Below are 13001 nucleotides of genomic sequence, written 5' to 3' on the forward strand. Positions count from 1 at the left end.
CTAAAGAAAACTTGTTAGCCTTGGTTCCAGACACAAGCAGAAAAAATCGTAAAGGAATTTTGTGTTTTCTGGCCTACAGACTACCACGCTATGAGCAAAAACTTAATGTACACCACAAGCAAATGAATTTACTAATTCATGCATTAATTTTCTTATGATTAAGCCAAAATGTTGGTATTGACTTGGACACCAAAGACGGCATATAGCAGAAATAAGGCACTTAGATTTGCTCCTGTAAAAGTCAGGTGGTGTTCTATTTGGTGTCTCTTTAAGGCATTTTATTTTTTTTTTACAGATAGGTTTGCTTCAGACGGAAGGGAGATAAAAGTAGAAAAGACGTCTTATGAAAAATAATAATGTCCTTTTACACTGTGCCCAGTTGCTTCTGTATTCTTTTACCACCCTACTACTAATTAGAGATCTACTCAAACTGACAAGCTTTTCATGATACGTCTTAGCATTTAATAGATATACCAACCTAAAATTAATCTTACTAAGCTGGCACTCTGTTTTAAGAAAATATATCTATTTGTGTGCTAGATTACAAAATCAGTGGCAGTTTAGAAGTATTTATTCAAACTTATCTTGGCTGGTTTTTGTCAAGTTGAATGAGACTATCCACCTGACAGTAACTTCTGCACAGCTTCCACAATGAAGATTGAATAGATACGAAACTACAAACAGCTTAAAATGGCATGAATCTAGGTCAAAGGCAAGGAAAAGCTAAGTGATAGTCTTAATTCCTTCTGATTCATAAATCCAGAGAAATACATTTTAGTGAACTTACTTATAACGTCACTGATGAGTTCACACATAATATGCAGATTTACATACTGAAATGTAGGAAGTTTAGAGGCTTACCAGTGCACTACCACTGCGGAGTCTTTCAGCTATAAATTCATCCATGAGATCAGGAACATTTGTATTATTATTGCCAATGTCACTATCAATAGGGTGCAGCTTTTGACTCATGTCTTCTCTATTAGCTAAAAGCAAATGAACAACTGTAAATAGTAAAGAACACATGGAAACATTTCCAAAACAAAAGATAACAAATGAAAAAACCTGCTAATTAACAGAAATAAAAAAATAAAAATGGCCAAACATGCATTTTAAGAATTTCCCTATTTTAAAGCAGATTCTACTTTAAGAATTAGTACAGCTTCTTCTTCCCACTAAGCAGGGGTTAGTCAATTTCCAGGACCACCTCTAAGAGCAAGAAGCTTACAGGTAAGCACTACTCAAAGTTGTTAATGCTTGCTTTAAGGATACAGCATATATTCTTCCTCCATATCATAAGTAACAAATCCTAAAAATTTTATTAGATTCCTACAGGCTCCTTCATTGCATTCCTGATGAAAAACAATGTGGCCAAAAATGTAAAGTAGGCTGCAATATGTATGAATGACAAATGTCAATATGGCACTGTATACAGTTAGTATAAATAGTGCAAAGAAAATGTTATATAATAAAATCACATGCTAGTTCATGGAACAAAAATTCAAATTCTGGATGGTCAATGGTTATGAGCAATTCATGAAGTTCACTCATTTACCAGTGTCACATTTTCAATATAACTATACAGTTCATATACAACTGGGGCTGTTACACCTGACTTCATGATCTTCACCTTTAAATTCTTCGAGTTATTTCAGCTTATGTTTACTCTGTAAGAATTTTTCCCTCATTGTCATTTTCATGAGACCACAGCATAACTTATTCTAATAATGAGGCTCTGTTAAATGTTACAGATTTCAAATAAAAGGTACTTCTAAAATTAGTGCTTTCTAGATACCTCTTTTTTCAGAAGTCTATATTCTGCAGAGAAGCAAATAACTCTTTTGAGACTCATGACAGTCACGTTCTTCTGGTGCTATGCTTATAAAGACTGCCCTCAGGTGGCATTAACATCTTGATGCAGGATGCATTACAGAATCCTTTGTTAATCATGCCAGCATAACAATGGAGAAAAAAAAGAAAACCTACATTACTGCTGAAAGTTATTTTATTGTTCATTTAAGGTTTTGTGAACTAAGACAATGGATACTAGAGTACCAGCCTTCTTTTTTGATCAGTCCACAGAGGTCTCATAGTCAGCAGGAGAAAGACTATTATCATGAGACCTTCATGAACACCCATGATTCCAAGAAAAAAGAAAGCAATGAAAGATGTTGCCAAGATGTAACTGCATCAAATTTGAAGAATTAATATAGAAAGGTCTAGAGCACGTTTTTAAAAAGACCCAAACAAAAAACTTTATGATTGGACTCAAGAGAACTGTCACAATCCAATCATTCCAGTAACAGGAGATTTTTGTTTCAGACTATTTTTTGAAAGTTATCTAAACTGACCTCCAAATATAAATTTGAGGGGCTTTTTTGGTTTGGAGGAGGAAAAGGAGGAAGAGGAGGAGGAAGAAGAAAACACATTAAATGAACCAGAAATATAATTAGTTCAACCTAGCTGGTTGAGCCAGGTCCTTCTGACAAACTACACTCAGAGCGGAAAAGCACATTCGGATAAAATACACATTTGCCAATCATTCAGTAGGCTGAATTTTAAGGCTCTGCATGGCATATGAAAATTCAAAACTCTAACAGCTTAATCCTTTATTAGGTCATTTACTGTCTCTTCCTCTTCCCTAACCTGATGGTCTTCAGCAGCAAAGAGGTTCAACTAAATATCTTGAAAAGGAAAATTAGTAATTTAAAGTATGTAACAGTAACTTTATGCTGGGAGAAAAATCAGCTGGCTGTAGGCGCATGCATAACCAAACAGGGAAAGCAGTGATCATCCCAAAGCCTTTTGATTGCTTATCAGAGCTTGCTTCAGTTGCATTAAGCCAAACTGGTGCTGCCTTTCTCCTTTTGCGCTCTGCACACTTGTTAGTGCTCACCTGCAGCTTTCCTTCCAAAATAGCCCATTACATGACTGTACAGATCCCTCAGTGGAGCCTCTGCTGGCATTCTGTTCTGCCTCTGTGGGGAAACATTTGCCTTCGGCTTCGAAAGAGCATGTACGACAGTTTTATAAACACCACCTAGGGAGCCCTGCTGTTGTGCTGACTCCTGACCTGATGCTCTAAAGGTGCTACGATTATGGAACTGGTTAACTGCAATACCTTCTTTTTGCAACATGGCTGCTTGAGCTTCTGTAGATTCCTTAATTTGCTTGCTGCCAGCTGAAGCAGCACTGATTGCATCTAGAGGTCTATATATTCCAGGTCTAACCAGCTCCGTGACAGATGATGAGCTAGTGCTTGCACTGGTACTGCTGTTGCTGCTGCTATTACCACTACTACTGAAGCCACCAAGCTTACGAAGTCTTGCTTTCCAAGCAGCCTCTTTGCTCTCAAGAGGATTGTAAAATTGAATTGATTCTGTAGATGGCCTAAAAGTAACATGAACACTATTTCTTTTTTTAGTCGTTATTTTCATTATTTTGGCCCTATGAGTTACAGTTTCAGATATACTTCTTTTAGTCGGCGATAGTTTGCTTGGGCCTGTGATGTGAGGCATTTGAGGGTTAACTTGTGTTTTAGGAAGAATTTTCTTTGCATGCATGACACGTGAGTTGGTTACTTTTTCATTAAATTGGGCACTTTTATGCTTCTCAGCTACTGCTGCTTCCACAACTAAATCTACATCAGCTTCAGTGGCTGCTTGCCTGTACAGGTATCTCTTCCCTTCTTTGCTGCTAGGACTGCTTGGCCCACGATCAACCATGCTTTCATATTGTTTATCAACATTTAATTGTCTGGCTTTATCAAGCACTTGGTTTCTTGTAAAAATGTCTACTTGAGTAGGTGTGATAGTACTTATAAAACCACTTTGGTTTTGTTCTAAGTGCAGCTCTGTGTTATCGGCTCTTTCTGTAACAGTGATGCTATTCGTCCATTGACCAGTCTGATCTCTATGTTCTAATCCATCCAGTGGTAATCTATCATTCCTATTTATTGATGTATCAACTTCATGAGCAGAAGCCTCACATTTATCTATCTCAAAGTTACCGCAAAGTTCTTCTTTAAGATATTCTCTCAGAGAGGAAAGGAGGTCATCTTCACCTTCAAGGTCAACATATTGGCTTTGTTCAAAGGCTGTGTTTGCAAATTCTACCGGCCCTATTAAATGACAAAGATGGTCATAAATGCTATCCCCAACTTCCAAGGAGGACTCTCTGCTATTTGTATCAGTGGTATGGCTTTCAGTGGATCTATGCATTGAAGAGGTCTCAGTGGAACTCTGTAAGCTTGGAGCGTGATGGGATGAATTGTCAATGACAGGAACTGCACCTTTGGCTCGTTCAACTGTGAATGGTTCCAGGATGTCAGAGGTGCTGCTGCTTCGCGGCAATGGCTGTTCCTCATTTAAAGCACCAAAAACTTCACTTGGAGCATCCTCACTCTGTGAAAAATGCCTGACTCGAGGTGGACGTGGAAGAATTTGAGCATCATCAATGTCTGTAGGAAAAAAGTATATGTAATATGCACTAAAATTTACAGAGACAGTATTTATTTACCACTACATCCTAATTAAGTGACTTTAAAAGCCAGCAAAATCCAGAGCCTTGTTTTCATAAGTACAACAAAAATACTTTTTCCAGTACTAGAGTGTTAAAACCACACGCACATAATATCCAGAAGAGAATGTAATATAAATGAGTTAGACCATCAGAACACAGTTTTAAATGTTAACATGCATGAGAACAAACAGTGAGACCATGGAGCATTTGGAAATACAGTTAAAGCTAGGGCTGTGCCAATAAGTTCAATAATTCAACCAATATTTTTCCAGCTAGATTATTCAGAAAATAGTCACCTGGAATACAAATTAGCTTAACAGTAGTACCCTGCATGGAATTTACATCTTCAGAATAATACACAACTCCAAAGAGAAATTAGTTTTCTGGAAAATCATTGTCTATTGAAGTAATAAACTATTACTTTTTTAGAATTTGTATGAATATATAAATTACTGAAATATCACAAAGAATACTATCATATTATTATGAATAGTATGGCATATGAAATATAGAGTATACCTAAAGTTTGTAAATGACAGGGAAGGGCTGGTCCTGTACAGAACAGATGACTATACATAATGGATAATTTAAATATACACCCTTCTTCCCTAGAAGGATGTTTTGTCTTTCATCTTCAAAATACAAACCTAAATATTTAATGGAGGCTTACCTCCCCCTATTCTTCCAGTTTTACTCAAGCAAATATGACATTTACAAGAACTACCAAATTAAGGACTGTGCTACTGAAAAACATCCTGCAGCATCACAACAGTTAACATTAGAGTAAAACCACTTTTGTTTAGGAAGAGACCAGAACATTTGTTATGATCCTTTAAATTAGCTACTTTGTCTCTGTTGAGACTGCCAATGTACAAATCAGTACAAATCATAGTTAACTGTAATGAAAACTGCAGTTCCAACATGGACCCCTAGGAATTGTACAGAGGTATTTTCAGACCTCTTCACATCATCCAGCAAAATAAACCTTCTCACCCTTTTTCAGATCTCCTGGTATGTTCTAGAAACACTACATACTATCAGATCCTCAGCGTAGGCAAGACTAAGTATCTCTTACAGACAATTCGACTAACTGCAAGAACTCACGTTATGCCTTGCAGTCTTTTTATGGGATAGGCACTTGAAGAGTTAGGTAAGAACAGCTTTCTCAATTTTTTGTTGGTTTTTTTTTTGATAGAATCCTTTATCGCCCAGATTTGGTTTTTACTACCTACCACTTAAAAAGTTGTAGATGTGCTTTTAAGGCTAGGAAAAACAATAAAGAGCTTAAATGACCGGCAACAAGCTACTTCCCACAGTAACCAGACTTACCTTGTTTTCCTATGGAGAAGGTTTATCTTCAGGACCACACTGGTGAATTTACTTAAAATAAAATTTAAGCCCCTTTCCCTCCCCTAAATCTGTTACTGCCAGAAAAAAAGAAACTATGTTGAATTAATTTAAAACTATTTCACATCATTACTTCACGGATCTCTATACCTATTTCAGTAGTACTTAATAATGATAATCTGAAGTCACCTTAAAAACCTGTTTTAAAGTGCTCAGACTTTTCTGAGAATGTTAGAGGTAAAGATGAATTTCCTAATATTCCTTCTGAGCAAAGCATATAAACTGAAGGCATGAGATATATCTGTACTTGAGTAAATGTATGTGTTGGAAGAAAATAAAAACTGGTATTTCCATGCTTAATATTTCAGAGAAGTTAAAATTTGAAAACTAAAAGTTTGACCTGATTCTAAGTTTACTGAGCTGTAAAGAAGCTGTTACACAGGAAACAGAGAGGTCCACATTGGAAAAAGAGAGTAGACATCCAAGCTATTTCAGAAAATAAGTATGAACTGAAGCATCATAACATGGCAGCTTATTATCCTCTGCCTCTCTCTTCAGCTTTGACAAACAACAAATTTGTCATCGTTGTTCTTGTTTAACTTGCAGCTAATTACATGAATTAACATCCTCTGAAACGAAAGGTCTCTCTGTAGTCAGAACTTGCAAACTCTCTATTGACTTAGGCAGAGATTTACACAGGTTATATTTATATAGTCTCAAAACTATTTCTTACAGCCACAAAGGAAGAACCATAGGATTCAGTCAAAAATATGCATGATGACATTACATATGAGATTAATATGTGTAACGATACACTGATCTCATCTTGACCCCTCAGTATGCATCATTCACACCTTTTATAAATGCAACTTTTCTAAAGCAGCATTCTGAGGACTGCAAACTGTGCACACATGCAGTGATGATGATTTTCTAGGATGTTAAAAATTCCTGGATGGAGAACTTCAAATGCACGCCAAGCAGCTCCACATATTGAAATAAATTCAGCTAGATTTATTTCAATGTTGATCCAGTATTAATTTTAGGTGCTCATGTATGCATGACTAGCACATACAGGTACACATTTTCAAACAAAAGTGTACTGTTTGTGCCAACAGAGATTTCTTTTGTGCACAACGGAGGAAGACATTAAGGAAATTAAAAATATACTGCTATTGGAGTATCAGCACTTAAAATACAGACAATATTTAAAAACCCAAACTAACAGCTCCTTCAAAACCAGGGCTCACCCTTGCACACAGGTATACAGTCAAATTGGGACATCATCTATTCCTCAGGAGTTTTCACTAACTACACTGCAATTGTGTGCCAGAAGGCTGTTTATCTGACACACTGCACATACTTAGGAGAAACACTGACCTGGTTCATAATATGTTAGAGTGGTGAAGATACTGAAATTGGTAGCTGTAGTCAGTATCACCCAATCACAACTTTCCCTGAAGCAACTTTACTTTCCCTTTTTCTGCTAGAAAGCAGAAAGAAAAGGTAGGTTTTCAGCATCAATTGGAAGACAGATACACTAAATCAGAAACTGATGGAAAGACACATTCTGCCAAGACAGCATGAGTGCAAGCGGAAGATTCCATATAACACTGGGACTGGATTTTATGTCACCATAGAAAGTAAGTTCAGAAAGTTGAGAAAAAAATAACAGTTTGCTTCCCAGCTTTCATTTTGATTGTTTTATAAGACGACATTCATTCTATGAGTTTTTGAGATTAAAAGAATAATTACAGCCATACTGGTATTACAATTATGATTTCTTTTATATTTAATCTTAGTGATTACTTAAGTGATTAAAGAGCAAGGTGATAAATGCGTAACACTTTTCATATAAATATAATACTTATAATACTTATACATATAATACTTCTTTTCATACTTTAAATTCCAATGGATAAGGAAAAACCTCCCACCTGCAATTCATTAGTCTGTCACTGTGGCCCACTGCTTCCAGGAAACTTGCCTACATCTCACCAACACTTTTTTCCACAAGTGGTCCTGTACCTGACAGTCCTCAGCAGTTCCAGGAATGAATGTTTACTTTGCTAGTTACCCCATAAATGTGTAAGACTGTATTTCCTATGATTCTAACATGGAAATGCAGCATAATTTGGAAATATGAAGGAATAACAATCTTAGGAAAAGCATCCTCTCTATGGTAAGAGATGACTAGACGTCTGTATTGAGCTTCTGCAATAACTTTTGTTAACCTACTGTCTGCTCTTCAAGCAGAAACATTATGTCTCAATAAATAACAGTGGGGTGTTCTTCCTTACTCTTGAAAATTAATATACTGTACTGAACATAAGGTAAAGGTTTTGGCATAAATGCTTTCTTTTGGACTACCTGTCAAGATTCCTCAGTGAGTCAATCTTTCAATGAGGAGTTTCATAGCTAAAAGTAGCTAAATACTACAATTTAAGATTAGGGTTTTCTATTCTTTTGAAATACTTGACATATCCTCTCTTTCAAGCTGTGCTGGATCTGAAAGTCAGTTTGGATAACAGGATATTCATATCATCGTGAAATAAAAGTAAGGGCTCTCACAGCTAGCTAAACATTATTCATTACCTAAAAATGCTTATAGTAGAGCATGTTATTTGGGAAGTAAATTGTTTCTACATCTGGACACAGAAGGCTTTCACAAAAGAATCTATTTATCACAACAAGAAAAGGCAAGGAAACCAATAAAACTCCACATTTTAAAGAGAAAAGAGAGAAAGAGAGCGCACACAATAAAAAATGCAGAAAATTAGAAAAGCAAAGTGTATTCTGATTGGGCAGACAGATTTTCCTTTACTCGCTAGTTCCCCATTAACAGCTTACTTCGCTTCACTAGAGCTTTTTCATTTCCTGGCAGTGTTCAAGATTCTTAGGCACAACATGAAGCTGTTTCAACACCAATCTGTTTGAGAAGACACCAAAACCAGGAAGCACCTAGCACTTCTTTTAATGTTGTAAGTCCAAAGGTCTGTAAAATTATTTCACTTTCAAGAATTACAGTGGTTGAGCAGTTTATGCATTGGATGAGTATCAACAGAAAGGATAACAGCATGAGGTCTGGGACACATTAGAAGAAAGATGCAAGCCAGGACTTTTCAGAAACATGGATGATAAAATCGACTGCAAAAGCACTTTTGCCTTCTTTAAGACAGGATAAAAAGTATCAGTGACTATATAACAAAACAATAGTTCACTGTGAAAGCTCATTACCTTCTACAGGTGCCCCTGAGATTTCCATTCTTATCAAAAAACCCATCTTCTAAATTAATTTATATCTCAGAAGATATACCCTTTGTGCTCACACATTTATGAATTTATAATAATAGAATAATATTTTTAGAATAATAATCTCTTATTCTTCATTTCTGGTGTCAAAATTTGCATCCAAATACTTTAAAATTTTTCACTGTGAAAGTCTGGTCTCCCTAGAGCGGGTTCTTCAGACTTTCCTAATTCTCCATTTATGTTTTTGATTGAATACTAAGGCAACAAGTTTCTGTTTCACAACAAGACTTAATTTTGGCACATAACAAAATACATTTATGAAAATACAGTTCTTAGTACTTTTTGTAACAAAGGCAGAAAAGAAAAAAACACCAAAACAAACAAAACACCAAAACTACCATTAAAAAACCCACTGCCATTACGTCCTTACATTTGTACACAGTTTTGACTAGATATATACAGTCCTTCCACTACGGTTTTGTTTTCACTCACTGAGACAAAGGCATAATATGATTGTCAGCCTCACATAATACTCATTTACACCTATGTAATAGCTGGAGCACAGGAAAATAATAACTCCAACTGTAAACTTTCATGCATACGTTTTTAAAATCTGTGCTAATTCTAATTGTTGAACCTATCTGTTCAAAGAAAACTATCCAAAGAAAGCTACCGTAAAACTTTTGGCCCACCGTGCTGCTGGACCAAACAATGTCGAGAAAAGCAACAACCCTGTGAAAAATGGATCTGTTGAAAAACACCACCAAAACACAGCATTTGAGAATTCCAAACTGTATAGATTATTAAATGTTTTTATAAATAAATGAAAAAAGGCACATGGTATCATATAATACACTTTACAGTATACTTCAGACATCCTTTTTTCATGGGTGCTAAAGTATATCATTATCATGGTTGCCGACACACCTATGACACTGAATTCAAAAATTTACATAGAAAGATGTAAAAGGCAAGTCAAAGTAAAATTATGTTCTTCCTTTTCCTCCCTCCCTTACTACAAATAAAAATGAGTTGTACTTTCTGGTATACAGATGCTATATTACTGCTTACCAATTAATTGAAAAAGCAAGAGATTTCTTCAATTTTCACTTTCATGATAGTAAACATTGGCACAGCACTAACTTCTAACAGTTCCAGAATGAATTGCAAAATAGCATGGTATTTTACATATCAAAATATTCATTCTTAATCTCTTCCCCTCTCCCCCCATCCCCCAAGTATTCTTACTCTGAAAAATTTAATGATTTAGCAGAATTTGAAAGCAGAAGGTTTAAAAAAGTGATAAAGGGGGTGCAGAAATTAGCAGAGGTGGCACTACCTGAAAGCTCATCAGAAAGGGGAGTGAGAACAATATCAGGCAAGAAGGGTTTGGAAGTATGGATCAGAACAGGAGCACTTTTAGCACTGCGTATATAGGCCGATGGCAGAGCACATTCACCAATGGATCGGCTTCTCATGGCTTTAAAAAGGAAAAGAAAGAAGTGGGGAAGGAAAAAAGAAGAGTGACTATAATGAAAGGCTTGTGTCACAGAAAAAGCAGCAACAGAGAAAACAAAGATAAAAAGGAAGAAAATTCAAAAATTAAAACATTTCAGCACGGCAGATATTGGCAGGGCTGTAAGAAAGAAAAAAAATCAGTGGACACATAAGACATTTTGAGTTTTTAACTTTTATGTAAAGCAGCAACAATGCCTTTATTATGACGATTACAGAGATTTTGCATTCAAAATCAAGAAACTAATTAACAAGTTTTTTCCCATTGCATCAGGGGTTGAAAAATCAAGGTTAAAGTCACTCCACAAACACTCAGAACTTGGAATTTTTTTTACCAGAAAAAGTAACTTACGCTACATCTGCATTTTTTCTAGTTTCCTTTGGTTTACTCCTGAAAAAGCATCTCTGAATTTTACACATACCCATACTCTTGAATTCATGATTCTCCAAAACAGATTCAAAATCATAAGGAGAAAATGACCAGTTCTGTGTGGAGAAATCTGCAATACAACTTGTTATAGTTCCACATTAAAAATGAAGTGACTCAAGTGAAACGGTTTGACAACGAAAAGCACTAAATTGTTTCTTATCCACCAGGTCTGGCTATTAGTCGATACTGCACAAATCTTGCTAAACTGATCCTAATTTACATTTTCATATCTCACATCCTGCCGAGAGCCCTACAGAATGGAAAACTTATGTAAGAATCATGGCATCAGGATCAGGGTTATATCTGCAGCTTTTCTAATAAATTTTAAATGAATCTTTATAATATTTATTTTACTTTGTTAAAGGAAGACATAGCAAGAACTGATACTGCATTCAATCTCAAAGTACACTTGAAGTTCTTCAAAAAGCAATATTCATCGCTTCAATCAGCTTCCTTTTCAAACTGTTGCAAATTTGATACCTTGTTTTAAAATAGTTACTGATAAAGTTCTTTTAAGGAAATTTCAGTGCATCTTACCTAAATAATGTCAGTGCAATATTTAATCAGTTTCTGAACTTTTCTATATATACTTTCAAAACAACATGAAATATGGACTTAAAATTTCAGTGCTCCTGGTCTGTATGAGAATCAGAAGTACATGAATGAAGTGCAGTGGAAGTTGAGCACATCACACTTCTAAATCAGGTTAAAGCATTGTCCCTAACAGCAACATGCAGATAACTTGTGTAGGTCAACGTACACAGGGCAGAAAACACACTTGACAAATGCAGCACAATTTAAATGCAGTCTTAACATCAGTTTGAGAAAACAATTCAGAAGGACAGACGTTTTAAGACTGAAGCAATTTTCAATTAAACTTAGTTTATAAGACAGAAAACAATTTTTTTTTTTAAGGCAATTATGTGTATTGCTTTAACATCTCTGTTTAAGAGATACAATAATATAATTCAGGATACAGTGATAGATGCATTACATTCATCATTGCGCCATCTTAAAATGAATTTAGGTAAGAGAAAAACTAACATGCTACATAGTAAATCTTAAGGGTCTTTCACAAGCTAAATGATTCTACGATTCTAAATAAAGCAAGCTTTTGAGATTCGATACTGTGCGGATTACAAACCTTAACCTAAAGTGTCGCTTGTAATTTGACTGGATCTTTTCCAACATATTACATTAACAGTAGCAAGGGGGGTGGGGGCAGAGCAACCAATTTACAAATTAGAAGGTGGAAATTTTACAGAAATTTTTGAAGGAAAAATTGCAGTGTATTATTATTGAAAAATTATGTAAAAGGAAAATGTTATCTCAATAAATTATTATCTTAAATAAGACGCGACACATTCAGTTAAGGACTCAAGTAGAGGCACACTTAATACCAGAATGTGGACTAAATATTTGACAGTTTATAACCTTCCACTGTTGTCTATAGGCAAAGGCAGAACAATAGATCAGTAAATTCTTTCTGATCCAATATTTTTATAGCACCAGAATCTGTTGCCTAAGCCACAAATTCTGTATCTAGCCCTACAGAAGATTTTTCAACCCATATGCGCATAATTTTTAAAGGCCCTTTTTCAAAATTTACTTTACATAAGTTCAGGCTAAAAATGTACACACTGCATATCAGAAAAGCTGTGATTTTCATTTGAGTAACACACACATACACACATATTTGGTGCAGCAATAAATGTGTACTGGCATGAGGATGGCTCAAAAAATATAGGTGCACAGATGTACACAATATGTGTACAACAAAATAGATGGAAAAGAAACCCCAGCTTCTTCTTACCATAAAACATTCAACATGCATATCCCCCCTATTCAGATATAAAAGAATGTATTACTCATGATCAAAGGAAATATACTACATATCAGATACCATGCAACATATCTGAGGTCTAACACCAGAATTAGC

At 35.4% G+C, this 13001-nt stretch overlaps 1 protein-coding gene across 4 annotated transcripts in view; it reads right to left on the reverse strand.

Moving 5' to 3' along the window:
* Nucleotides 1-13001, reverse strand: part of RALGAPA1 (Ral GTPase activating protein catalytic subunit alpha 1) — a 132699-nt gene that overhangs the window by 80353 nt on the left and 39345 nt on the right. For 2 of the 4 annotated variants that reach the window (XM_080618065.1, XM_080618064.1), the window contains exons 17-19: nt 10457-10597; nt 2897-4459; nt 862-986 (exon numbers count right to left, since the gene is read on the reverse strand). In XM_080618065.1, coding sequence (XP_080474191.1) covers nt 862-986; nt 2897-4459; nt 10457-10597 — 1829 coding nt within the window. Of the gene's footprint in view, nt 1-861; nt 1005-2896; nt 4460-10456; nt 10598-13001 lie in introns of all 4 variants that reach the window. The other 2 variants (XM_080618067.1, XM_080618066.1) reach the window with 2 other exon arrangements.

The sequence above is a fragment of the Psittacula echo genome, assembly GCF_963264785.1.
Source record: "Psittacula echo genome assembly, chromosome: 5".
In the NCBI taxonomy this organism is placed as follows: Eukaryota; Metazoa; Chordata; class Aves; order Psittaciformes; family Psittacidae; genus Psittacula; species Psittacula echo.